The sequence below is a fragment of the Amblyomma mixtum genome, chromosome 6 (assembly GCF_055824585.1).
Source record: "Amblyomma mixtum isolate Tamu chromosome 6, ASM5582458v1, whole genome shotgun sequence".
In the NCBI taxonomy this organism is placed as follows: Eukaryota; Metazoa; Arthropoda; class Arachnida; order Ixodida; family Ixodidae; genus Amblyomma; species Amblyomma mixtum.
This window is the reverse complement of record NC_143017.1, coordinates 134,858,973-134,885,460: the sequence shown is the minus strand read 5'-3', so window position 1 is coordinate 134,885,460 and position 26,488 is coordinate 134,858,973. Positions and strand designations below refer to the sequence as shown.

General features: G+C 47.6%; 1 protein-coding gene and 1 long non-coding RNA gene across 4 annotated transcripts; one reads left to right on the top strand and one right to left on the bottom strand.

The window, feature by feature from the left end:
* Nucleotides 1–565: 565 nt before the first annotated feature.
* Nucleotides 566–26,488, bottom strand: LOC149340467 (uncharacterized). 3 transcript variants are annotated; one of them, XM_089549244.1, is made up of 3 exons: nucleotides 26,354–26,488; nucleotides 5,670–5,919; nucleotides 566–1,837 (listed from the first exon to the last, which is right to left on the bottom strand). In XM_089549244.1, the coding sequence occupies exons 2-3, from the start codon at nucleotides 5,899–5,901 to the stop codon at nucleotides 1,749–1,751; spliced, it is 321 nt and encodes a 106-aa protein (XP_089405370.1). In that variant the 5' UTR covers nucleotides 5,902–5,919; nucleotides 26,354–26,488; the 3' UTR covers nucleotides 566–1,748. The 3 variants fall into 3 exon arrangements, with proteins under 3 accessions (XP_089405370.1, XP_089405369.1, XP_089405368.1); XM_089549243.1 differs by lacking the exon at nucleotides 26,354–26,488 and adding an exon at nucleotides 17,196–17,404 and having other exon boundaries at nucleotides 5,670–5,914; XM_089549242.1 differs by lacking the exon at nucleotides 26,354–26,488 and adding an exon at nucleotides 17,196–17,399.
* Nucleotides 10,094–11,029, top strand: LOC149340468 (uncharacterized). The gene is made up of 2 exons (XR_016283867.1): nucleotides 10,094–10,303; nucleotides 10,883–11,029. It is a non-coding gene; the product is annotated as an uncharacterized LOC149340468 (long non-coding RNA).

The window sequence follows — 26,488 nt, the reverse complement described above, 5'->3', positions numbered from 1 at the left end:
AAAGACAATGCTCTTCTCCCCTCTCAACTCTTGCACGTTGCAGTGCCAGGACAAAAAAAAAATAAAGACAGGACTGCACTCTGTCTTGTCCTTTTCAGCCAACATCATTGGGCACGCCCAACGAGACCACTCGCTCAGATTCCCCACTCTTAAGTCAGTGAAGAACGAATGGCTAAGAACACGTGTAAAGGTGTTTCCCCAATTGCAACAGTCTGCAATAGTCTGACGACCGGAGGATCACGATGGTGCCCTCTTGAAGACTGGTGCATGCTGCTCCGCAGGTCCATGGCTGGTGGAGTGGTACATGTTGACCCGGGAGTCATGCAGGAGCGCTTCTTCAAAGCTAGAACTACGGCATGGACTGACCAACAGCGCTAAATGCCCTTCATATATAGGGCGTGCCGCAGTTAGGGTGTCTTGTTGGGCATGCACCACCTCAACCCACCCCCTACCAAGGAAAAAAATCCTGGCTCTTACATGTCACATCCCCTGATAAAGGTGCAAAGAGTGCAGTAAAACAGGAAGATCCATTTCATACAGGGAACAGTCAGCACAGGCAACACAATTTGCACTCATTGTTTTTATTCCTGCTTATAAATGTTATACAAGAATGTACACAGCAGACTGTTGGACTCAACAGCCGGTGTCTAGTTTTGGAATTTAAGTGAAAAGTAGAATGATAATCCGGATCTAGTGAAATAAAAAAAGACACAGCGAGCCCACAGCAATAGGAACAAAATACAGTACAAACCAAGCATAACAGATCACATATAACAGAGATGCAGCCGTCTGGGATATAATTATGAAAATCATATGCACTAAATCAAGTTTTAACGTACAGAAGGTGTCACTTTAGCATGTTCCTAAAATTATATGTGGTTTGCATTTTTGTCACATTGTTAGTGAGGTGAGGTAGAGATTTCTATCTGTAGAGCACTTCAAATTGAGAAGGCTATGTTCTGAAGAAAGGAACTCGTGAAAGACTGAAATGCATGACCTTTCCAGCTGTGCTGACAGTAAATCTTCGGCTACAATTTGGTTTGCAGTGCAGCTTACCCCATCAGCTCGAAACTCTATCTTTGTCACTATCCATTTCAATTTTTGTGCCAAGATGGGTGCGCTTAAAGAGGCGGCTGAAGGCTGCTTTTTTTTTTTTTTTCTTGAAAAGCAGTACGTGTTTAAAGGAGAAGAGTGCTGCAGAACTCATCATCCATTGTGTACCACAGAGCGAGTGACCTTGAGCTTCCAGGCAGAATTGTCGACGATCATGCACTCGGAACCTCACTGTTGCTCCGCGATTGGGCACTTCACTAAGAAGAAGGGCTTTGCTCTGGTAGTGAATAAATTGCCAGAACATGCTCAGTTGGTTGATGAACGTCTAGCAACTGTTTGTATGTAACCTCGATGCAGCAAAGTAATCGGGCAGACCTTTGACTGCTTTCCTGAATTATGCACAAGAAATGTCAGATGAGACTGAGAATTTCAAATAATTAATTTGATGTCCTGCATGCCTAACAGTGTCAACTCATATTTGCTGCTACTCCGTAATTTATTCGGGAAAAGTTTGGTGGTCTGCCATTATGTAACCTCGCAGACATGGAAAAGTTAGCCTGTGTGTACCATGACGTTAAATAACGGCAAACTTGCCATGGATGCAATTGCTGTTGTTTCGGATAAATATATGAAACACTGTGATCACTGATCAGTGCTGCCGGCGCCTTCTTGCAATCGTTGCTGATGCATACCCATTAACGAGTTGTAGGCATTGTCCTCGCACGGTTCTGTATTGCTGATGTCACGTTTCGCCTGACCCCGTCCAGGAAGTTGGATACTCGATCTGAAAATGGCACCACATATCGCAGGTCAGCAAGTGTGCATTCTTGCAATGCAGCACGTTAAAAGAACTGCGGAATGGCAGATTAGCTCACAGAACGCCGATTTCCGCTGCTTGTAAAATAGTTATCTGGTACCTTACTGCCTTGCCGTAAGTAAATTTACGACAGGCTGTTCTAGCATAGGGCTATTGTAAAAATTGACTGCAGATTAGTGGTGAGTCGTTGAGGTAGTCCCCGTCAGGTCTCATCAACATCGATACGCAAAATGGTAATCTCGTGTCAGTATAGATTACTCCCTTCCAAATGTTGGCTGCCGTGAGCTTGCGATGAAGCATGTTAACGTCGGACTTAATGGCACTGTCTTGCCACCTTGTAAGGAACAGCAAACTACTCTGTCGGATTCCACTGCTATGTGAAGAGAAACAGTATGATGCACTACATGATACAGAGGCTCGCAGATTCGAAGTTATAAACGAGGACCAATTTCGCATGCTTGTAGCAGGCTGTAGATTACTGCCATTTCTTTTTTTCATAAAGCCCCCTCCCAAAAAGCACAAAAAAGGATACCAGAAGCGTAGACATTAAGCCAGAAGCCGAATAATTGTAAAAGGTAACAAAGTTTTTTTGATGACCAAGCAAAGTTGCGTTCTCGATTAACGTTCACTACTTGCAGCATTTGCCTGAGCAGCACTGCGATGAATTGTTGCACACATCGAGTTAATCCTCTGAGAGTATTGTTATTCTTGACGTAGGATGAAAGTCTGGCCAAATCGGTAGCGGTTCATAGTGTACAAAACAAGCACGAAACAAGACGGCGGGCACAGACGAGCTATTCTTTTCGATGTCGGAGCAGTGCTAAAACATTACATTGGGCTGAAAGACTAAATGTTCCTTTTAAATGTCTGAAACAAGTCTTTGAAGTGATTAGGGTCTATTAGAGGTGATGAAACAGCCAGCTGCAAAGCCTTTGCCTTCAATTATAAACTCACAGTTAATCACTATGTACAGCCTTTGTCAAAAATATACAGCCCATTCGGGTTCACTTCCGAGTGATATGTGGTGTGGCTCGTTTTGCACTTGTTCTGAATCTCTGGAAGCTTGTGAAAGGAACTCTTATCATTCCTCCCAAGCTTCCGGGATGCTAGGGAGCCTTTCTGCATGGCACAGAACCAAACCCCTTGGGCTGTTTATTTTCTTCTAAGGCCTCGCGCTGCTGCCTCTCTCATGCGACAGCTTTCGTTCCTAGAGCTTTCTCTAGTCCAAACACGGCGAGACGAAGTAGCCTTGACAGCGTCCGCTGGGATACTTGAGTAAGGGAGGAACCCTCGTTGTCCTTGATCGTGGCCTTCACTGGCATCGTGCCTGGCACCCGTTTGCACAAGGCTCGCTATCGCACACATTTGAGCAGCGGCTTTGGAAAGCAGGCGCACTTTTTTTTTTTCGTTTCACTTTAAAACAACCTCTTTTGAAATGATTAACTCTTCAGCAGGTGCTTTACTGGCTCAAGCTCGCAGCTGTGTGGCTGTTATTCCATATTTGCATAATTTCCGTTTGCTTAATTTCATATTCCTTGTGTATGCTGAAAAACGCAAAACCACGGACATGCAAGATTAATCTGGGCAGTGTTCAATGCAGTCGCATGTTCAAAGCAATGTCAATAGCGCTGAACGGAGTTTTAAAAGATTCTAGAGCTTGCCATCCTGTTCCGTAACATCTTCTTTAGCTCAACGACGTCGCTACACATAAAACCCAATAGAATGCCCTTCTTCAGTTCAAACATACAGGGTGTCTCACGTAACATGAACCAAAGATTTAAAAAAAAGTGGCGCACTGGAGCTGAGCGAAACCCTTGGAGGAAGTTCATTCCTTCATGGCGAAACCAACGACATATTGTTTCCCGTCGTGTGGCGCTCCTTAGAGTATTTTTTAAATTCTGCTTAATTAATTCATTAGCTAAGATTAATTATGCAGATTTGCTATTGTTCACTTTGGGGTGTGTCGTGTGGCGCTCCTTAGAGTATTTTTTAAATTCCGCTTAATTCATTCATTAGGTAAGATTAATTATGCAGATTTGCTATTGTTCACTTTGGGTCATGGGCCTTCCCTTAAGTTGTAGAGGGGGTTAAGAAAGAACCGATCCAGTTTTTTGCAGCATCGTATCTCCTACATGGTCCTTTTTAACGGCATTTAAAGAAAGCCCGCGAAATATGAAAAAAAAAAAAAACCACGTGACTGAGCTCATGTGCTACCATATTCCAGCGCTCCCAACCGTGTTCTGAATGAACTAAATGCGCGCGCTGACCGTGCCCAAGTGAGCGGCCGCCGCCCAGTTCGACAGGCTGCAAACGGATAAAAATAAAAAAAAAAACGAAGGCTCCCTTGAAATACTCGACCCCACTGCTTTCCCTTCCTTTTTTGTTTTGCCTATAGGATGGTTCAATAGAAGCTCCGTCTGAATTGGCTGTCGATGGCCTTTTTATCACTTAACACTGATCACAGCGTACGCTTTCCATGTTCAGGAAGAATGTGCTGACGCACTTTGAAGACTATGCTGAAAGCGCCGTCGGCTGCTCACTTAGAGACGGTGAGCACGCACGCTTCGTTCACTCAGGACGTGCTTGGCAGCGCTACAATACGATAGCACAAGAGCACAGTCACGCGTTTTTTTTTTCATATTTCGCGGGCTTTCTTTAAATGCTGGAAAAAAGGACCACATAAAAGATATGTTGCTACAAAGAACTGGATCAGTTGTTTCGTAACCCCCTCTAGAGCCCAATGAAATGCACGCGACCCTAAAGTGAATATTCAATATTTTGTGCAACTAATCTTAGCTAATTAACTAATTAAGCAGAATTTAAAAAATACTCTGAGGAGCGCGACATGATAAACAATGTGCATTTGGTTTCAACAACCTCTGGGGCACCACTTTTTTTTAATCCTTGGTTCAAGTTACGTGAAATGCCCTGTATGTGGTGAAGTGTGAAATCAGATGGATGGCGCACCACGAATGACTTGTATAATTTGGGCAATATAGTGATGCGCATGGTTCTGGTGAAGCTGTGTGTTGAAGTGCAGCAACTTAGTTGTGTTGACTTTTATTATGTTGCGCCAAACCAAACAAAAAGTAAAGTGCTGAGAATAACGCCGCCTTGTGATATCTCGAATCGACTGACCGCCTGTTAGGTTGGAGTATACATCGAATGTAGATGTCCATTAGGCTAACTAGGCATTTCTCACGTTGAGGTTACATTGGAGAAATCGCTGTGGGTCACCTCCAACATGGCAAGGGTGGCGACGGTTGCATCCGGCTCGGAGCTGGCCGAGCTATCTGCGAATGCACGCTGGTGCGTAGGTCACCGGTCGTGGCTCTCATCAGTGACTGGTGCTGACGACAATACGGCTTCTCCCTCCTGAAGCACCTCTGCCGAAGGTTGCATACTCTACTGGTGCTCGCTTCCGCAGATTAGTAAGGTTTTCGGTTGGTATAATGGATTTTTTAAGTCCCGCCCAGTCTTTTGTCTTAGCTTTAAAGGTTAAGGGGCCCTCAATCTGAAGAGAAAACTTCTGCGCTTGGAAGCCCAACATGTAGAAATCACAGAAATAGAAAGGAATAACAGACGTGGTATACTTTTTGATCCCCCGTCGTATAGTTCGCGGCACAGAAAGGGCTTCAAGTCATCAGCTGACAGAATCTTGCTCACCAAAAGTCAGTAAAGGGACGCATAGATCTAATGTCATTTTAACTTCGTGCTTGGCAAGCGACTGTGATTTTACGCCTTTAGTATACAAGTTCTACAACCAGACGAAAGACTGAATAGGATATAGTACACTCACTCATGGCATTCGCGATGTCGTCGGAAACTCTGCCGAAGACCATGTTGAAGGCCTGTTGCACGTTGCCTTCCAAGGTCCTGTTTAGGACTCCCTGCCAGAAGCGGCCATCGGCTATGCCGCCGACGAGCTGATCCTGGCGCGCCGGGCTCCTGGCATGAACAGTGGTAGCGAACACGGCCAACAGGAGCAGCATAGCCAGTGCGCAGAACCTGCTGTGCTCGTAACGTGCCATGGCTTCCTTCTGGCTGCACTACAAAGGAGGGGCCCTCTTCAGCTTATAGGTTGCAATACTGGCACATCAAGCACTTGCAAGGTCGATCTAGCAGCATTCAATGCAGAAAGTGCAATTTGTGCTCCTTTTAACTATATGCCTGTAACTGCTACATACTTGTACACCTAGCCAATTCTTTCACAGTGCCACCCAAGTGTCAAACAAATGGCCATATACAGCACTCTGTGAGGAAGCGGAGCAAGCACTTTGCACATATTTGGGCCACTGTACTGCCGTTAGTTCGACACTCGGGTGATATTGTGAAAGAACTGGCCGAGTGTACGTTACAGCTCTCCTTGTTGTGTCTGTCTTAACTGTTATGAAGGAAAATTACCACCGTTATTCAACCACTGCGTCTTGCCAACTTCACTTTTGGTGATATATCAACCTACAGATACACAGCACCAAGTTCTGGGGGAAAAAAATAAACTAAGGTTCATATGAGCCTGCACAGTCGACTTTCGCTTCTTTTATTGATGGCTAGTGATTACAGTGTTAGAGTGGCAAATTTTGCCTCTTTTTGTTTTTATTGTGGACTTGGCTCGCACACTGTGGTATACTACTGAAGAGTGCATGCACAGGGTTGGTGTTTATTTGTTTGCTTGTTTGTTTGTTTGAACCACGGCCGGTCTCGAGGGGGGCGCGCACTCTCCCCCCTCGAGACCGGCCGTGTTTGAACAAACAGCTGAACGTTAGTGCTGGTTGCCTTGAGCTTTTTATTTTTCTGAGCATTCGTTTCACGCTCATTTTGCAACAGGAATTTCGTTAATACGAGATTGGTTGATCCTACTGTTAACTTGGACTGCGTTCAAGAGAGAGAGAGAGAGAAAGAAACTTTATTATCGACCGTGTTCAAAGAGGGAAAAAATCTGTTATTTAGCACCTAAACTGCTAGTCTGAACTAGAGAGGATTGCTGACAGATATATTGCAAGAGCTTCCAAGAGCTTCAGCCTTTGTCCAGGCTAAGCACGAGTGCACACAACGAACTCAGGATATTTCGAGTAAATATAAAGACTTCATTCATTGCAAAGTTTGTGAACGAACACTGCTTTCGGAAGTAGGCCGATCAAAGAAGTCGAAAGTACCAGCGCCATGTGCTTACTATATTAAACACTGAAGCTGTGCTTAAAACTCGGGAACAGTTTCCTGCTCCGAGTTACGATTTACAGCCTTTGCATAAAATACACAGGCTGCCGGGTTTTCTAGTCAGTCACATAGTAGGGTACCTGCAGCAGCCGTGGAATTCCTAAGCTCTGGAATGGGTGAGAAGGACAGTTCCGTGGCATCTGCCTCGTGCTATCTGAGCATTTGCTGCTCTTCTAAAGCTGTCTTCGAAGACTCGATTTTTCCTCTTAGCTCTCATGGTAAACGCGTCATTGTGTGGTACTCGTATGCCATCCAGTTGCCGGAGTGGTGCTGGCACATGCCATGTACTGTGTAAACTGAACACAATTGCAGCGTCATGAGAGGCAGTGAGGTGCATCAGCAACCTCCCGGCGAAAAGGCTTTACATAGACTAGACGCACCAACAGTGTGGAGGCTCTCGTGTAACTTCTCCACTATTTTAGGAAGTCAGTGTCGAAACCTTGCGATGGCACCCTACAAGAAACGTTTAGCTCGTGGCTATGATGGCTGTGTTGCAGCAACTGCTTTGGGATGACATGGAGCAGCTGTGAAATAAAGCATGATGCAAGACTCATGTGAAGTCATGCAAGGCCCTTACTTGTTGTGGTTTGAAACAAAGAATGAAAGCACCCATGCTTGCAGTGATACTGATTATGTATATTTGTTATTCATATCCACCTCGCCTTAACGTAACTTTCGAACTTAGCTGTTAAGAGGAGCTCTATATTTATAGTTGTAGCTTTGATGGAGGGGAGACACGTTTACGAATGCCCCTCGAGTGTGCGCATTGTGGTCTATTGGTACCCAGGCAATAGTTATTTCGCTCTCATCTATCATTGCAAAGGTTTGCAAAGGTACTCGGAGGCAGGAAATTGCTCTCTGGAAGGTCTAGTTGAAAAGAAAGGAAACATCCAGTGAACCAGGCATTCAACATATATAGTTGATGCATCCAACACACAGTTCACCAAACCTACTGACTTTCTACTGCGAACTTTCACTCTTTAACCCTTCGACGGTTGACATTTTTTCTCAGAAAACGTGCCTCCTTGGTCAATTTTTTTATCGGCACATCAGAATGATAAAAATAACTAAATTCAATACAGAAATGACAAAAAATTAGGGTGGGTGGTATTTCAGTCCCATTGAGCATCGTCGCGTTGCGCCTGCTTCCGCAGCCTTGCGTGTTTGTTGGGCTTGAAGTTGGAACTAATAGTGTGTAGATCTTCGTCCGAAGATGAGCTGTCTTCCTCTGATTCAGACTCGATTCTTGGTAAGTACTCCAAGAAGGAAAAAAAATCATTGTCATCACCAGAAGAGAAGGTGCATGTGGCCATAACGAAACAATGCGCAACTGAAAACCTCGAAGTAAACTTATTAGCAAATCAAGTGGACAACAACAACAGTGTGAATGCCGGCAACGAACCAAGCAAAGTGTCAACCAATATAAAAATTTTTCTTGTAAACATACACAACTGTAGTCCACATGCGGAGAAACTAACACTAGGTGAGGGCCATATCGTAAACCACGCGAAGCGCTGAACAAGTTAAATATTAGTATTTTTTCTTCTGCAAGACAGAATCACAAAATATTTTTTTTTTCCCATTCTTAAGAGAAGGCCAATGAGGCACCTCTAACTGCCTACTTTCAATGTGGGGCAACACTTCGAACACACGATTGCTGCCGTACATGTACGGCAATGACCGTCAAAAAGCGAAACGGTGTGATGGTGTGGATCTTAGAGGACACGAAACGTTAACTCAGGAACGACCTGCATAATTGGGAGAAAAAAGGTACCCAAGCCGTACCGTCGCATGTGGGATGGGCGAATATAGGTACTCCAATGAAGAATGCTTTTCATGCTGAATCAATTTCTTATTGTCATTTGTCAAATCGCATCCTATTTTACTGCCGGAATGGTTGGAATGTAATGAATGAGTCATTCACTCATGCAGTTCCATGTTTGTTACTGATGTTGTTTTCTCACTTCGATGAGGGAATTTTTTCTTCATTCTTCAACATCAATCACCCACGTTAACTCGACTTTAGCAGTGTCAACTCCTCCACACACACGAGTCGGTCTTTGAATATAAGGTCGATGGTCTGGTCCCCTGTCCTCAACATTGTGTTCTGGTGATAGCTGTCGGACTGCAGGCAATTACACCATATATGCCTAGTAATTGATACGACTGGATGAGACGTCAAGAGGATTTGCGAGACTTTGCGTGACCCTGCGAGGACATCAAGGTACTGCTGAAGCTTCTGAAGCTTAGCTGAAACGCTGATTAGCCTGTCGTAGTTAAAAGGTGAAGGTAGAAAGCAGCGTGCTCTTCAGCGACATCGCTCCTAGCTTCTGCGAGAGGCCACCTTGACCATCCTGGTCATGTTAGCTCTTCTGGCGCTTTCGCGATGGACGCGTGCAGTATTATAAATGCCCAAGCAACCACAGATATCCGTCGGACGTACGAGCTAGATCCGAACGTCCTTTGCCGAGATCGGACGTCCATCGGACGTACGAACACAATCCGATTTCGGATATCCGTATTCGTACATCCGCCGGACGTACGGACATTGTCCACTTTTGTATATCCGCATGAGAGACGAGGTGTACGTCCCAAGGATGTAAGGCCGAGTATTTTCCCAGGCCATGAGTATGGGCGTTTTTTATTTCACAGAAAATTCGCGTCTTTCGTGTATGTATACTGTTTTATTTGCATCAGTTGGAGAGTTTGACGCGAAGATGTTTGTAAATTGGTGCGATTCCACTCCTACCTGCAGTGCAAGAGCCGCCAACGAGCTAAATTTATCTAAGAGGAGAAGGAGGTGTTGCAGAATTTTGCAAGAACTCAGTGACTAGTTTTATATTTGTAAAACTTCTCCAAATTAGTGGAGTTGTAAGACAGCTAAACTTGCCATTGAAACCATTCGTAAGAATCAAAATCCCGTGCATTCTGCTATCACCATCATCATAGATGTCAGTTCGCGGTCAGTCCAATCCAATCCATCAGTACGGCTCCGTAGCACTGTTGTTTATTTGTCGCGTAGTGTTGTCGCGCAGAGCTTTATAGCTCTGTTATTATAATGTGTGGCTTTGTTCGGTCTGTGGACGAAAGTAGTATGTAACTTAATTAATTCGAAAGATACGAGGAGCGCCTGAAGGTCTTCTGGAACACCGGAATCCCGTACTGCGTCGACCTTGGTTTAAAGAAGGCTTAGTGCACATGTGATTGCCTACGAAGGTATGTATCCAGTACACTTCTTGGAACTTGCTTCTAGGACAATGCAGCATGCTCATATAACATTCGTTCAAAGGACAGTGGGAGCAGTAAGCGCGAGGAGATGGCTTTCACAAGTGTGTGCTGTCCTCACACTTTCGGGAGCCTACATCACACAGCTGCGGGAGCCTTCAGCTCGCGCGGGACGGAGTATTATCGCATCTTGTTAATTTTTAAGGCATCGCTAGTTTCACTGTGCCTGTAAGAGTGAGAACGCGCGAAAGGCAGACCATAGGAAGCACGTGTAGTTCGCAGTGGTTCGCAACGGAAGCTTTGCGGCTTTCTGTGCGCAGTTGCGTATACACTGCTGCGCAGGTTAGTGCCCTCAGGCCCATGAGAATAAATAAAGAGCAGATGCATTGTTAAATGTGGTGTGGAAAAGTGAGAGCTGTTATTGCCTTATACTTATTGAGGTGTTTGTTAAAGTGCATTGTCTGTTATACTTGCAGCACTTCTATTGGTTCCAATGTTTTTAACTTGGGCTGCTGCATTGTGCCATTTGTTTCACATGACTGATGTTTGCCGCGTTCTTTTTTATTTCAGAAATCCTGTGGGTGGGAAGATTACGGATGTGTGTCCCAAGCTTGCCACATTTGAAGAGTCACATTTAAGAAATTTTCCGAATATAACCCATTGCTCTGCTGATGTATCATCAACCACAATAAAATATGCGTGCTATGCATCAAATTGTTTTTGGTTTTATTGCATCGCGCGGAGTGAATAAAGCACGCATGCACCATATATGCGAATATTCGAGAAAGATCCGCCAATGGACGTACTCAACTGGACGTCCGTCGTCGGGCGAACCGTATACCTTTGGCCACCTTTCGGACGGCCGACGGACGTCTACCGGCTGTTTGCGGATGTTCAGCGGACGTACAGAACATCCGAAACAGACCTCTGTCGGCCGTCCGAAGGATATCGGTGGTTGCTTGGGTGCATGTGACAGAATTTCACGTTTATGCAGGAAAAATATGCGGCCCTATGTTCGTTGATTCGTTAAATGTGTGCAGTACAGAAAACAGGCCTGTTCTTCTCTTGCAATCAAAAATGTAATTGAAAAGAATACAAATTCGGTCGTCACGTGCTGTTCCTACCGTAATTTCAATGGTAGACTGCACTGAAGTACAACGCAGCACTGGTCTTCATGCATGCATTTGAAATCCCTTCACGAGATATACCGAAGCATAAATGTATATATAGCTACGCGCGACACCACAGTGAGCCGCTGTCAAGGGCAGCAAAGCCGCGACGCAGCCAGAGACAGGACGAAGGCAGCGGCCAAGGTGAAAGCAGCTGCAGCAATCGTCTCTCGATTTCCGGCACAGACTCCCCGCTGTCTCCCAGGCCGACCCGTCCGCTTCTCCCGCGCGACGGATGTTTTGCAGGTCGGCATCGACAGACAATTATTTGGTGCGCATCCCGCGAAGCTCCGTAATTAGACCGTGACTACACTGGCGCACGGCTTAGGATGTCAAGGGCAGTTCTATGCATCGACACAGGAGCACCCGCTTAATTCGCGCAACGCAGGATTTCCATATGCCGTCGAGGTCCGTCGTGCCAGTTTCTCAATTCGGATGACACTGGGACTCGATAAGACCTTCCTGGAGCGGTTGTTAGGCTTGAAACCACGTGCACGACATGCGCATGCAGTTGTCTTGGTATGCTGAACCATGCGCCATTATTAAACCACATTTTCTCGACATACTTTGCACGCCAATTTAGAAATCTTTGGCGCTGTTTCTGATGACTGTGCTATAGAAATCACCACAGAGGAGTGTGTCCTTGAAAAGGGTATTTGAGATTGGCTAAAAAATACTTGTATTATGTAGAGTACAGGCCACCCAGCGTAAATGCCGCGCAACGCTTCATGTAGCACTCATCCGGGTTAGTGTAGCCGGGTCACTCCGGCTTGTCGGCAGGCTCGCCCACCGAGGAATTCCTGCGCGCGTCAACAGTCGGCGGTGATGCCGAGTTGGTACGTGGGGCCGGCGGAGGAGCGCCGACATTTCAGCATGCAAAAAGTGATAAGCCAAATTTGAATGCGGCTTCTACAGAACACATTTTAAAAAATTCGAAGATATTCCTCAAGCGGCGTTCTTTTAGCATCTCAGACAAACCACAACTTTATTGAGAACTCCTCTCAGAGCTCATTTAGCTTCGCAAAGAGAGGTGAAGCTGGAGCTCATGTAGTTTTGTATGTTTGCTCACAGTGCTGCGACAGATAGTCTTGACCGGAAAGGTCAGCCAGCCGCCGTGACTTGCGCCCTTACTCCACATACAAGTCAGTGACTGATGTCATTAAAAGTAACCGATAGTCAAACAAAAAAACCTCTGAATCCTCACATATGCGTACAAATGAACTGGACTAAAACGGAGATTGCACTATTTTGTTTAGCTATGAACAGACCGGTGCAGCACGAATCTCAAAAAAATTCGGCGGCGCAGATAAGCCTTGTGTCATAGAGGCGTAATAAATTAAAGAAAGTAGAGGGAGAAAGAAAACGGAGGGTCGGAACTAAACGCAACCGCTTGGAGCAGCAACCGGCTGGAGTAATTAATCTCCGATAGGACGATAGAAAGACCAACGGGCCGATACAGACATGTGCACTTTCAGGGCAAAGACTCGCGAAAGTGCAATCGCTCGCCGACGTTGAACAGTCTTGCCCACCACGGTATGAGCACGTGTGCTGCGGAGACACCGAACAAAGGAGAGCGCAAAACGGGAAAATCGGAGCATGCTCGACGGAGAGAGAGATATACGTTGATAAACAAGGACACTATCGTTGCGCGTAAAGAATATAGACGTATTCACTCGGTCGCAGCATGCTCATTTTCCGTGGGAAAGCTATAACGCCGGAGTTGTAAATCGGCGGGTGCATCACCTAATTGTCCGACGTGCAAGGCGGACGTGCAAGGCATCGCTGCTTTTAGGGCCTGTAGGTGCCTTCCGTACAATTTGAGCCTCAAAATGACAAGCATTTTTGCTTTGCCCCGTACTGGGTAATTTTTTATAATAATTACAGCTTTATAAAAAATGACACTGGTGGTCACGTGAATACACTGCGGACACAAGATAACGAGATTAACAGTCACGGTTATGCTATTAAGTAGCCGGAATGCGTTAGTTAACTTTTAATTTATGTGGCATGATCTGATCGCAATAATGAAATGATTGGAGACTAATCCAATTTACAGAACTTGCAAAATTGCGATATGTATTGCGCACCTCATTCTGAAACTGGACGCTCGGCTTGCGCTGGAAGTGGGCGCAGCCTGTGAAAAAACAGATCGATTGCACTTTTGCAAGCTCTCAGCTCTGTAAATTGGATTAGTTTCGAGTGAGTGAAAAACATTTATTGCTCAAAAAATCAGGTTTTAGCAATGGGCCGATGTCTTCATGTCTTCGGCCTCTTCATAAGGTCGGCGCCCCTATTCCAGGGCACCGCTGAGTCTTGCTGCTTCGCAGGCGTGCTGCACCAGTGCTCTTTGGGCCGTGAGCTCGCTGCTGGTCAGCAGGCCCTCCCATTGTTCCGCACTCGGGTCATTTAGCTTGTGAAATGCTCTGTTACGTTCATGTGATGTGATATAGCGTGGGGGTTGCTCCGCAACACGGACATGTGTCCCTGTATTGTGTAGGGAACATCTTGTGTAGTATGTATAAATTGTGGAAAGTCCCTGCTTGCAGTCTCCGCCAGCAGACCGCCTCGTGCTGTGTTAATGATGTGTGGGGTGGTGGGTATTTGAATCTCCGCCCTCTGTGGTAGTTTAATATTTCTGCATACGTTGGTTCCGAATCAATACAGTCTTACAGATTGCGATTGCAACAATTAAGTGAGTAATTAAGTTAATTATAAACAAATTTGGGCTAATTAGTCGCATAACTGTGACCACTATCTTATCTTGTGGCTGCCAAGCCCAACACACAATCCGTGAAGGCAGCATCGACGTGACAATTTTTTTAATAAAGAATCATACGGCATTTAGCAAAATATTAGAGGCCCTGTACGATCCGCCCAAAGTTGTCTTCCAAGGTTATATATGGCGGGGGCCTAATCTATGAACAACACATGCCTACAGCTGCTTCTGCGTTGCACATTAACACTTTTATAATCAACCTATACTGGTCGACTCGCCAGACGAAGCCCATCGGAGGCTGCTGTACATCCCTCCTCGCCAGTGGTGTCGTCGACCTCAGCAGTGGAGTGGTTTCTATGCCGCTTATCTCAAAGATTGCGCTGCGGACTCTCGGTCACATTTCAACCGTTTTTGCTGCAAAGCTGTTTATATGAAGCTCAACCGCAGTGGGCTTCGTTGACCCGTAAAGAATTGCGCGGCGAACTCTGAAAACTCGCTTCGACGGTTAAGGCTCTCGTCTGCTCAACTACCGTATAGAGCGAATTCGTGAAACTCTCACAAAGTGAATCACGAACCACCTTTACCTTTACATGCGCTCGAGTGCTCCTTACGCGCCCGCGGCCGCTTTGTCGTCTCTGCGGCTCAGAACGGAGGTCGCACGGGGCGCCACCGCAGCCGTAGAACTGTCAGATTGGCCGCACTCAACCGCAGATGTGTGGTGTACTCGTGAACGTGAGAAGTGTCGGCAACGAAAAAATCCAGCCGTAAATGAGGCGGAACGCTTCTCGGTAAAAGCGTCTTCGCCAGATGAACGCGCATATCGTATTAGCAGCAGTAGCAGCAGTAGTAGCAGTAGTAGCAGTAGTAGCAGTAGTAGCAGTAGTAGCAGTAGTAGCAGTAGTAGCAGTAGTAGCAGCAGTAGTAGCGGTAGTAGTAGTAGCAGTAGCAACTGTAGCAGTAGTAGCAGTAGTAGTAGTAGTGTACTCTAGACACAAATACACCTTTATGGGAGTAAAATGGAGTAAGCTGTCCTCTAGCACAGTGCCTTTTATTAAAGGGTGTGCACTAAAGGACAACTTTACTCCTTTCTACCCCTTTCTGTTTAGAGTGGTAGCAGCAACAGTAAAGGACTTTTTTTGGTCCAAGAATCACAGGCCGGGCATGTGGTCCGCCTGGGCGACCAGTCGATGCCGTCCCTTCAGCGCCAAGTCAGTCGATCTAGGTGGTGATGGAAAGGGAAAGGAGGAAGGTGCGATGGAAACCCGACTGAGCAGTCGAAAGACAATGAGGTTGACCAGACAGGAGTGAGCAGGTGATGAGTGCGTTCATTTGGATGTGCCGGAGAAGGAGAGCCTCCGGCACGGTTAGTGAGAGATGAGGGGATGGATAGAGGCGCTTGTCCAGATTATAGTTTACTAGACTAGACGGAGCTAGAGGTACCTCCTTGATGCCGAGGCGCAGGGAAAGTCTACCACCTTCCTTTGAGGGCTTGGGCCAGGGACCAGCTGGCCCCTTGGCCGTGCCCAGACGTCGACGGAGCCGCCGCTGCGCGTTCAGAAAAGGCGACAGAGTGGCCGTAATAGCTGAGTATACGCCTGAGGTTTAAATAAGAAACAGCGCACTTTGTATAAAGGGCCAACTAGGGCAAGGTTGTGCAAAAATGTAAACTAAGTTGTGGGGTGTTATGCCCCTAAGGACATTTCGAATAAGGGACGCCGTAGTGTAGGGCTCCGGATTCATTTGGACCACCTGGGGTTCTTCAACGTGCACTGACTGGTACAGAACAAGGGCGTTTTTCTATTTCGCCTCCATCGATATACGGTCGCCGCGACCGGGATCGAACCCGCGACCTTGAGATCAGCAACCGAACGCAAAAGTCACTGAACCACCGTGGCTGGTCGCAATGCGGTGTAGAGTCGTCTTGACCAGACCAGACTGTTCTTTTTCGCGCTCAGTTTGCTGATTAACAAAGTATACGTAACTATTTTATTTTCAAGAGCTCAAAACTTTCAATGCTGACCTTCGCTTAAAAACTATGCTGACCTGATAAAAGCGACCCAGCAGCCCTGCACTAGTTGAATCTTCGTAGAGCGTGTTCTTATACAGCGCTGACTGTTGCTGGAACATTCGGCTGATTCGCGTCGTCGTGTACAGTTGTCCACACACCTGTCAAGAGCGTTCGAACGGCCCGCTGTGCTGCGCATTTATGACTGTCGCCGCTGCCTGGCGGGTGCGATATGTCTTCAAGAGTCGTGAGCAGTTAAACATGGTCCATGGGAATGCGCTTGCATGACAAGGTCTCGTTTAAAGCCCTTGGCCACTTGTAAATGACGTCATTGTACTCCTCGGTGCACCTTTAGAGCTAGGTGTGTGGATGAGTGTACAGCCGTGGACTTTCATCACGTCAGCATCTTAGGCATGCGGGGCATGTGCATGCATGCTGGAGGCGCTCGGTGCATGACTGTGTGGTGAGCGCGTTGTTACTCAGTCGCTTCGAATCAGAGAAGATCGGTCACCCGAAGCAGTACCTAGAAGACCTTCGCAAACACCGTGGTGAACTCGAGCGCAGGTGATGACTGGTGAATTTATCCAGAGTCGCAGGCCCCTGAAGCGGAGCGAAAGCGTCAATGACGCGAGGATCCTGGTGGCAACTATAGCCATGCCGAGATGAAACAACGGTGCCACGGTCAAGAAATGAGCATTCGCGAAGCCGCCGGACGCAATAGACAGGCGAACTACGATGTGGTGTCACTCAGGTGTTTGAGTGTCAGTTGAACTATAGGCTTAGCTTGTTCGATCAGCTCAAAGATGCAACGAATTTCAGTCTTAGGTGTACGCTTAACCCCTGACTCATCACGGGCAAGCGGGGTTAAGCGACTGTTTAGTGGTGAAATTCGCAGACATTTCATGGTTGCATGATAATTTTTTTTTTTTATAAAGCGTGGTCCTATTTAGCTGCAACACCCTGTATAAAGAGTATACCGGCGCCGCAACTCACCTGGGGATCGGGAGCGGCGGCGGCTGCTGATGCTGCTTTCGAATCGCGAGAGCAATGGTGCAGGCCTGGATCGCTAGCGGCGTGTATACACGACGGGATTGTCGGACGCCCTTATATACGCTCGTTTACAAAACGGCTTCGCACGCTTCACCGAGTCGCCCGTTGTCCCACGTGAGAGAGCGCCTGCGCCAAGGACGAAGTTTCGGGTTCGCTTCCGTCGAGTCGCTTGAGCGCGCCGATCAGCGCATGCGTCACACGCCGCATCTCATGTAGGCTCTCCTGTTTCCTCAGAGACAAGGCTTCTCGTGTTTGACAATCTCTCCTGTTTGCTTTACTCGGAAGAAGGGCAGACGCGGGTGCTGCTGTGAACTCGTCAGTGGAAAAGAGCGCAATGAGTGGGCGACCACGCTCGAGGAAAGCATGATGGGCCCGGGATATATATAGGCAGTGTGTGCACAAGCGCGCTGGTTGGTTGGTACATGCGCTTTCGCATGTGCACATTTGTTTCACCTAAGACTTTCCACAGATTTTAAAAATAGGCTTTTCGAGCTAGAAGAGCGTTTTTTTCTGCACAGAATTGTCAGCGGTGTAGTAGATCAGAATACAGCAAAGACGTGCTAACAGTAGGCTTGCTATAGCTGATATTGAAATAGTTAAATTTTGAGCTATTACTGTTAAGCTCCTTAATTACTGAGAGGCGTGTAGCCCCCCGTAAGTAATATCCGTATCCGGAGTTTGGTCTCTGCTGCTTGCTGGCCGTCTCTATGGCCGAATTGCAGAACAATCAAATTAAAAACCTGTCAAAAACGGATATATTAGCCTCGCTCCTGTTGGTCCATAAACCTCGTGACAAAACAGCGCCGACAAGACAAGGACGAGAAAGGAATACGACGACCTGCGTATCCCAGACTCCCCTGTTTGAAATAAGTTTTCACCACCACCACCACGCCAGTCCGCGCCAGTCCGCGCTGCTGACCAAGAGGAGCTAAATCCCCTCAGACTTTAAAAGGAGTGGGGCTTGGCGACCGTTCCGTAATTCGGCCCCTGGTAGCGGATTAATGCACAGGTCAGGGTTTGTCTTTGCTGATTAAGCATCAGCCCGGCCAAGCCTCAATCATCTGGTTTCCGCGGTCACCTGGAACTACCAAGAGGAAACGAAGCCGCTCACAGGCATGCCCGAGCTCTTCTATACCGGGCTGCTCCCCCTGATGAACATGAAGGGTGCTGAGGTTTAGCAGTGTATGCTGACAGTCTCGCGCCATACAGAAAGGAGTACCCAACACCACATAAATCCCTTAATAAGTTAGAGGAGAACATCCTTAGGGGACTACAAACCAACACATACCCAACGCCAGCTAAGTTACACCATGTGGTACCCTACACTAAACTCTCCGCAGTGTCCACACTGTGGAGAGGTAGCTAACCTCTACCATATGGTGTGGGCATGCCAATTTATTCCCTTAGTTCACCCCATTCCAAATCCCTCAGATAAGCAGTGGGAGGCTGTTCTGCTTTGCGATGATCCTGACCTTCAGCACTGGCTGGTTGGGAGGGCCAGCGCAGCAGCAATAACCAGTGGACTACCGGACTAATCGGCCCAGCCACATGTTCTACGAATATTTAGTAAATAAAGATGTTTTCAATCAATCAATCAATCAATAATCAATACTTATACGAATGAGAATATCATCAAGATAAAAAAATGAAAATTGGTTTTGAGGAAACGAAGAGGGCAGTTACTGCCTCACGTGGACACCTCAACAACTTCATGAGGGAAAGGGGATGGAGTGAAAGCAAAAGGTGCCGCAGAGGAGGGCTCCGGAATAATTTCGACCGCCTGGAGATAATTAACGTGTACTGACACCGCACAGAACTTTTGCGTTTCGCCTCCATCGAAACGTTGCCGCCGCGACTGAGATAAACGACGGAGAACGAACGGGATGCGAGAGGTTCGGGGTTCAATCCCCAGTGCCGCCGGGTACCCAATGGTGATACAATGGGTACAAGCTTTCCTCTGGTCTGGTGCTCGGCTCGTTTAGGGTGAAAATCTTGGGAATGGGTCTTTGGCCCACCTTGTGCCGTGGAGCTCTTTGGCCGCGGATGCCCTTGCGTAAAAATCCGTCATCATCATTATGAGATACAACGCGTGTCCTCGGGCTCAGTAGCCGAGTGCCCTAACCGCTGAGCCACTAAGGGGAAAACTCTAAGTGATTGCATTAAGGAATGCCTACATTATACACCTGTTTGAACTTGTCATTTATCGCCTGTGAGTATTGCCGCATAAGAGCCAGCATTAAAGATGGAAAAGGGACTCGTCACCGAGCTCATCTCATCAAAGCGTCACGTCCAGCTAGAGGCCTCATCATGACTTATGCCAGTATATTCGTTTAACCGCTACTTCTTTCTATCTCGAGAATACAAGAGCGAGATATGCACAATATTTTTAGCAAGCACTTCTGTCTACTTTGCAAGCTTGCATAAACTATTAAAGCAATTTCTTTCCTCCGGAACTTCGTATATAAGCAATGTACCAGAGTTCCATGGAATAATGCATCACACTTGTCTCACAGAATAAGAATGATGCCAGCGGCAAAGTACATAGATTCTGCAGAGCTCTCAGCAAGACCGGCATCCCGCTCAGGAAGAAGACTGATAGACCTCTTGGAGAGCTGTTCCGCAGCTTGTGCCCCGCGTCCCGCACGATGCCGCCTGCTAGCCTGATGTACCACAGGTACTTAATAATAATAATAATAATAATAATAATAATAATAATAATAATAATAATAATAATAATAATAATAATAATAATAATAATAATAATAATAATAATAATAATAATGCCTATTTGCCATTGTAGTACATATGCGATGGGAAGGCGGCGGGAAGAAAAGCTGCCCGCTGGCAGCTTTGACCAGCCCATAGCCCCTGGTTTGTCTTTTATCTTTGGCGAATACATCGGGTATTCGCCAAAAATCTGTCTGCACTTTGGGAACTGCATATACAAAGATCGTCCCGTTTCTCCGACTGTCGACCAGAGCTGCGTAGCCGGCCAACGCTTACCACCACCGATGACCTTCTTCGGTCCTGAGGCACTCCAACGGAAGACCTCTATGAAAGATCTGCAAGTGCTTCAGCACTGTATGTTGTTGCTGGTGACGTGCTCGTGTAAGATGTTCTGGGAATCGTTAATGATTTCTACGATATCTGCGTCTATATGCTCAGGCTTGGTATCATATACATGCAAAAGCTGCACGCAAACCTTCAGATGTCGCACACTGACTTCAAAGACTGTTGCCACCTGCTGAACATTTTACTCAGCGAAGCTAGGAATGAAGCTGAATGAGTTCCGGTTGTGCGAGACTTCATCATGCGCCTTTCGGCTCTCATGAACAACTGCCGAGAACTATGGCGTTAATTCAGCGCTCTGTGTCATTCCTAGGATCTTGAACAAAAGTGTCTCTCCGTAGTGAGCCCCTCGAGGTGGTTTTCTTCTTATGAGGCTTTCGCTGAGGTCCTGAAGTATTTGCGCTCAATTGTGTCTTTTCTCAAGAGCAATAACGCAGTCGGAAAAACAAGCAATGAGCCCAAAACGCTTTTATCAGCTCCTGAGTCTTCGCAAGAAAAAGACGGAAAAACAGCGCAGAAATACAGGGCGAAGAAAGAACACGACGGCACAACGCGCTGATTGCCAACTCGTTTTTATTCCACCAGAAGCGAAATATATAGCTTGAAAAACATCTAAACAGCAAAAACACAAAACATTGTAAACAACCCCGATGCAGAAGGTGCAATCATTGCAGGTGCTTTGCACAAGTCAAAAGGACAGATGAATTATTTCTTTGTCAACCAGTCAGATGGCTTGCTGACGCTACTCTGGCCTCTCCGCTGAATGATTAGTGCCTCGAAGATTTCCCTTGCTTTCTTCATTTCTTTAGGACGCTCGTGCTGTCCAGGAAAGGGGTGCAGTTTTTTGAAGGGCATTCCTTGCAATCCGACTATAGATTGCTGTCTGTGCCTGTTTTTAGGGCGTGCTCGCTTTGTCTAGTGTTCAGACAACGGTCCGTCTGCCCGACATGCGCTTTCCTACGATAGTGGCACATCGTTCGACACACCGCGCTGACATATAGCGATTTTTATGGTTCGTGTCTCATGGGCTTCGTAGTGGTCGTCATTGTTGACACGCCGGCACAAGGCATTGAGCTTGTTCGGTGCAGAAAGAACCACTCGAATACCAGCGCGTACCGCCCATTTCTTGATCCGATGTGACAGTTCGTGCACGTTCGGAGCCTCCTTCACATTCTGCACTTCTTTCAACGGGGTCTGCATCGCCATGGGCATGGAGCTAGGGAAACCTGCATTTTTTCTTCATCCTGTGTTTCTGCGTTGTTTTCCTTCTTTAAAATGTACTAACTTGCCCGAGTATCCACATTAACACAGTTAACTTCGCAAGAACTACTTGTGAACATAACGTTTGTATCAGCATTATGGGGATCCTTAGACCCCTGTTTCTTTGTTCGCACGGGGATATAGCCGAGTCGCACCAATGCGGCCGCCGTGGGCAGCCATTTTGGACAGGTGACGTCACGCGCCGGGCTGCGTCGCCTGCGCGACATGCACCTGTCTTCGCTCTCTTGCCCCGCGTGCGAACAGCGGAGGGAAGAGCCCCGACCTCATCCCGCTTGCCAGGAGAAAGCACGTTGTGCCGTAGCGCCTGCCGGCTTCGACCGACCATGTTACGTGGTACAGAGCGGCTTCAGAGGGGCTGTCATCAATTTATCTCGACAGCGGCCGTCGTTATCTAGAATGTAAATATTGTTCAATAAACCCACCCTACTTACCGTCCTTGTCTGGAGCTTTCTCTGCCATCGCGCAGGCCTACACTACACCACCTTCACCACCACCATTATAAGCGACTATATAGAAACGCGCCGTCCAAAACTGCGCCAGCGGCCGGATCTGCATACCCCTGCGCAGCGCATCCTAATGCACAGCCAAACTTCCAATTCCGTTATCTCATATGGGTCCCGGCTCACTCGAACCCCCTACCCGGGAACACTTCCGCCCACAACACCGCCCGCGAATTACCGGGAAGAGACAGGAGGTATATGCCGAGGGCGCTCACAAGGATACGCTATAGACAGCGTATACCGGGAATAACACATGCATACCGATTGGGCCGCCGCACGTACCTACGGCGGGACACACGATGCTGTCCATGGCCCAGGAGCATGCCTGGCGCCTCTTGCGTAGACCTTGCAGACCAACACATACCCACGCCCCACTCTGTACGCCCACATCTACCCCGACCGCTACACCAATGCGTGTAACCTTTGCAACGAACCCGCAAACTTAACAGACACACTGTGGGTATGTCCGCGGATATCGACACCACGCAGTAATGTCCGCACCATGGAACAGTATATAAGAGGCACTGATGCGCAGCTCTAGTCCTGCCGTTCAAGCGGCGGCAGTGACCTCCCAGCAAACCAAAAACCTCTCAGAGACGTCTAGGTTTGCTGGGCTATGCCGCGGAGGCAGCCTGGGTACAGGGACTCAAGGGCTCCTGGCCGCCTGATTCACTATCCTCCCTGCTTTAATTGTGTGGGGTCTCAGAGAACCGCCTCCGGCGGGCGAGGGAAAGCGAACTTCCACAACTGCATGCCATCAATAAAGCCTTCATCATTCAGTCAATAGCGCCAGTATCGCGGTCAGTGTGGTCGACCCTCCATCGTTTTGTAGACTATACATAACGAACGTTTTCGAAATTGCGCGCTGTGAACACAAAGGAGCGCACAGCTATGGCTGATGATACTTTAAGTATGCATCTGTCTACTATAACCAACTTTAAATAGCGTTTGTATACAGCGATGATGTCAATAAAACTTTAGTGCCATTTGCTTCCTCTTTTGTAGGCTTTGATAATTTTTTCATCAATAATTTCCACGTATAGCGTTATGTCGTACAACTAGCAAAATGAAATCATCCAATTTTTTCCAAAAACAAACGCCAGAAAGTCCGCGACCTAGCACGTTATTCAACTTAACCTAACGAGCGTCAAAAGCCAACCGCTCTGAGGAGAAATCTGTGCCGGTTACAATGCTCCGTGATGCCAAATATATGGAATGGAGACAACCTGTCGGGGCATACACAGCAACGCGGGGAACGCTGACGATCCGATGTAGGACGGAAGTGGCAAGTATACGGACTGTGCATGGCAACGCAGCAAATCGAATCTGTGGTGGTTGAGTCCGGTACAGCAGACAGTAACAGCCTGACAAGGTTCCCCCACTGGAGAACAGTACGTCACTGGCGAATTATAAGGACATGGGCGTCCGGAGGGGGGGGGGGCAAGGGGGGGCGGTTGCACCCCCCTGGAAAATCACTCACTCGAACCGTGAGTGATGGCCGCACGCCAGGGGCGGTGGTGCGCTCAGTCAAAAGGGTAAAAGCAGCCCCGCATGGTCACATCTGCGAAATGCCGCGTCCGGGCGTGCGTCGTTCCGCCGTTTTCAAACCACGCCATCGTTAGCTCTACTGAAGGGCGACCTGTTCCAGACATACAGCGGCACCGGCGAGCATGTGTTTCGAGCCGCCTTGAGATGGGTGTCTGTTTCTTTGATCTCTAGAGAGATAGCGACACGGAGGCAGACAGTGCACGGGGCATCTTGTTTTCGCCTATCGTTACGCCGGTCACCTATGAATTCTTAAGGAGGGAAGGACAAATCAGCCGTGTCCACCCCCGCTTTGTCGGGCTGCTCAGGGGCAAGCGGGCGATGAGTTGGCGCCGCCGCCGCTCGCTGTCTCCTCCGATCCACGGGTAGCGCAGTTCGGTAGAAGCGCCGCTTTCAGAATCTCCGGCAAAGGGGATTAGCTGCTTTTGTTCACGGCGACGCAGTCTCCCGAGGCGCCCCCACACCAGCGTTCTTTGCGTCTTCTGCGAAAACCAGCGCCTTTGGTCAACGCAGCCCGATGGCGCCTGCCTGGCTCGCCTGTCACCTCTGGCTGGGCCTCAAATCACAACAGCGCCCATGTACTGTGCGTGTCAGTGCATGGTAAAGAGACCCAGGTGGTCGACATTACCCGGAACTCTGTACTACTCCATCCCTCATAGCCTGAGTCGTTTTGGGGCTCTGAACCCCATAAAAACACAAAAACAAATTTTCCGACCGGAGTGGCGAGTGTCCCTTCCCCTCGGAAGTTGCGCGGCGTTCCTTTCACCCCCAAAGTGCGCATTCGGGGATATTGCGGCAAGTAAGCCCTCGCACGTGTGCGCGCCTCTGTGTTTGTGCTTGGGTGTTTTTAGTGGCCGGTTGTCAGCGAAGCTGAGAACAACCAAGACAGCGGACGAGAAAACGACGAGCGGCGAGCAGTGTGTGTGGGGTTGCTCGACTGTGCGGATGCGCAAGCAAGATGGAGCGAGGTGTATGAAGCTGCGAGCGTGCATTTATCTTGTAAATAAGTTTTCGTTGTATATATAGTCATCTTTTGTTTTCAACGTACGCGTCCAACAGTTTTTCCAATCAATGTGTATGATGAGTGTGCACCGAGAGCGTGTAATGAAGCACAGAAGTGAATTTATCACACGTGTAATTACGCAATTCGCCCAGAAAAATCCGAGGCGCCTACAGTTGCTGTTCAAGGAAGACTGACTGAGTGACTGTAGTTGCGTGTTTGCGAACATATTGTGCTGTGTGCTGGTCATAAATCCGGGTGAGTCGAGAACCCGTATGCAGGAAGACTGAGCACTCTTCTCCACGAAGTGATATAGCATCTTTTTGCATTTTTTATTAATTTTAGTTGTTTCTTCGTTGATAAACTCCAATGTACCTCTCCTAGCCGCGCTTTAATTTGCTGTTTGTAATTTTTCTTTCATGTGTGCATTTTGTTTAATTTTTATTTATATATAAATAAATAAACTTACTCCGCAAATAGCGCCTTTTTGCTACGAACATACCCCCCCCCGGGGCACCAACGGGGCCCCCCCCTGCAAAAAATCCTGCGGACGCCCTTGTATAAGGATCCTCAGTACGGTTGCTCTGCATCCTCTGGAAACTGTACTCACGAAGCCCAGCTATCTACGAACATGCGATGTTACTTAGTTGATACCTGTGGGCGCCTATAATGGTTACCAAAATTTATTCGAAGGCGCTCAGCAGTTTCGTGTTAGGTATTCTCTCTCCTTGGAGAATGCATGAATGTTCGTCGCGCTACTTGCAGGAAGTTGCGCGGGCTGTGGTACATTTAATTCGCTGAAAAAATGTGTCCGACCGGGTTACAATGTCGCTATGTCGTGCTAGACTTGACGGCAGTTACAACCGGCAGCCACATGCACCTCCAACAGCCGCATGCAAGGTTCCAACACAGACGAGTGAGAGGTAGTCGCTGTCGTCACATTCACGTACCCTTTGTATGCAGTCATACGAACCCCGAACTTGTTTTTGTCCGCTACATGCAATGCAGCTACAAGTAGAAGCAAGTATGAGTAACCCATTGCCAAGCGCTTCAAGACTACATAACCACAGATAATATTTTCGAAAGCGCCGATTCTCTGGGCCAAATATCCCCTTTCCCGGCTACAGTCGGTGAACGCGCGAGTTTTCTTACCACGTGCTACGATGCCATTTGAGCCCCTCATGCAACTTTCGACAGCCAGCGAAACTTTACTCCACCGCGCGGTAACCTTAATGTCCCTACTGTTCATGACGTCGGCAGCACGAGTCACCGGAGCGAGCTGCGATGTTGGGTCCGGAGACGAGAGCGGGACCTCCCAACTTGCGATGGCGCAGCCGTAAGCGTTTGATAACGCTGCATAGGTCTTCGTTTGACATTATCAAGTAACTTAGAGCTTACTTTCGACGAAATGCAAGGCTACGCCATCGACATCCGAAGCAACGCAGAGCAAAAAGAAAAAAAATCTACTCTCACGAATTTGCAAGTTCAAAACTCCCGCGCGAGAACCGAAGCTCCCGATGGCTTTGACAAGCATACAGAATGCTGCATAGCAACGCGCGCAGTACGCTGTACAGTCTAGTGATTTGCTGGGCACGTACGGAATGATTTCGATGAACATTATTTTGTATGTCCCAAATATTAAAGGGCATAGGACACAGCCGGCTAGTCCCGTCAAACGTCCCCATGTACGGCATTGCTTTGCTTACATTTTCATTTCTTGAAGGCTTCAGATGGCTCAAAAGAACAAACCAAACGAAGTTTTCTAACTGAACCTTTGACAGGTAGTTTAAAAAATTGCTTGTAGCCGTCAGTACGGTTGGCGTTGACGCACGAACCCCGTA

Excerpts from the sequence above, each read along its gene's own strand:
- LOC149340467 (XM_089549244.1), bottom strand. The coding sequence starts at position 5,901 with ATGGCACGTTACGAGCACAGCAGGTTCTGCGCACTGGCTATGCTGCTC. Across the intron at positions 1,838-5,669 it reads CGACATCGCGAATGCCATGA|ATCGAGTATCCAACTTCCTG; the intron begins GTGAGTGTACTA and ends TGCCATTTTCAG.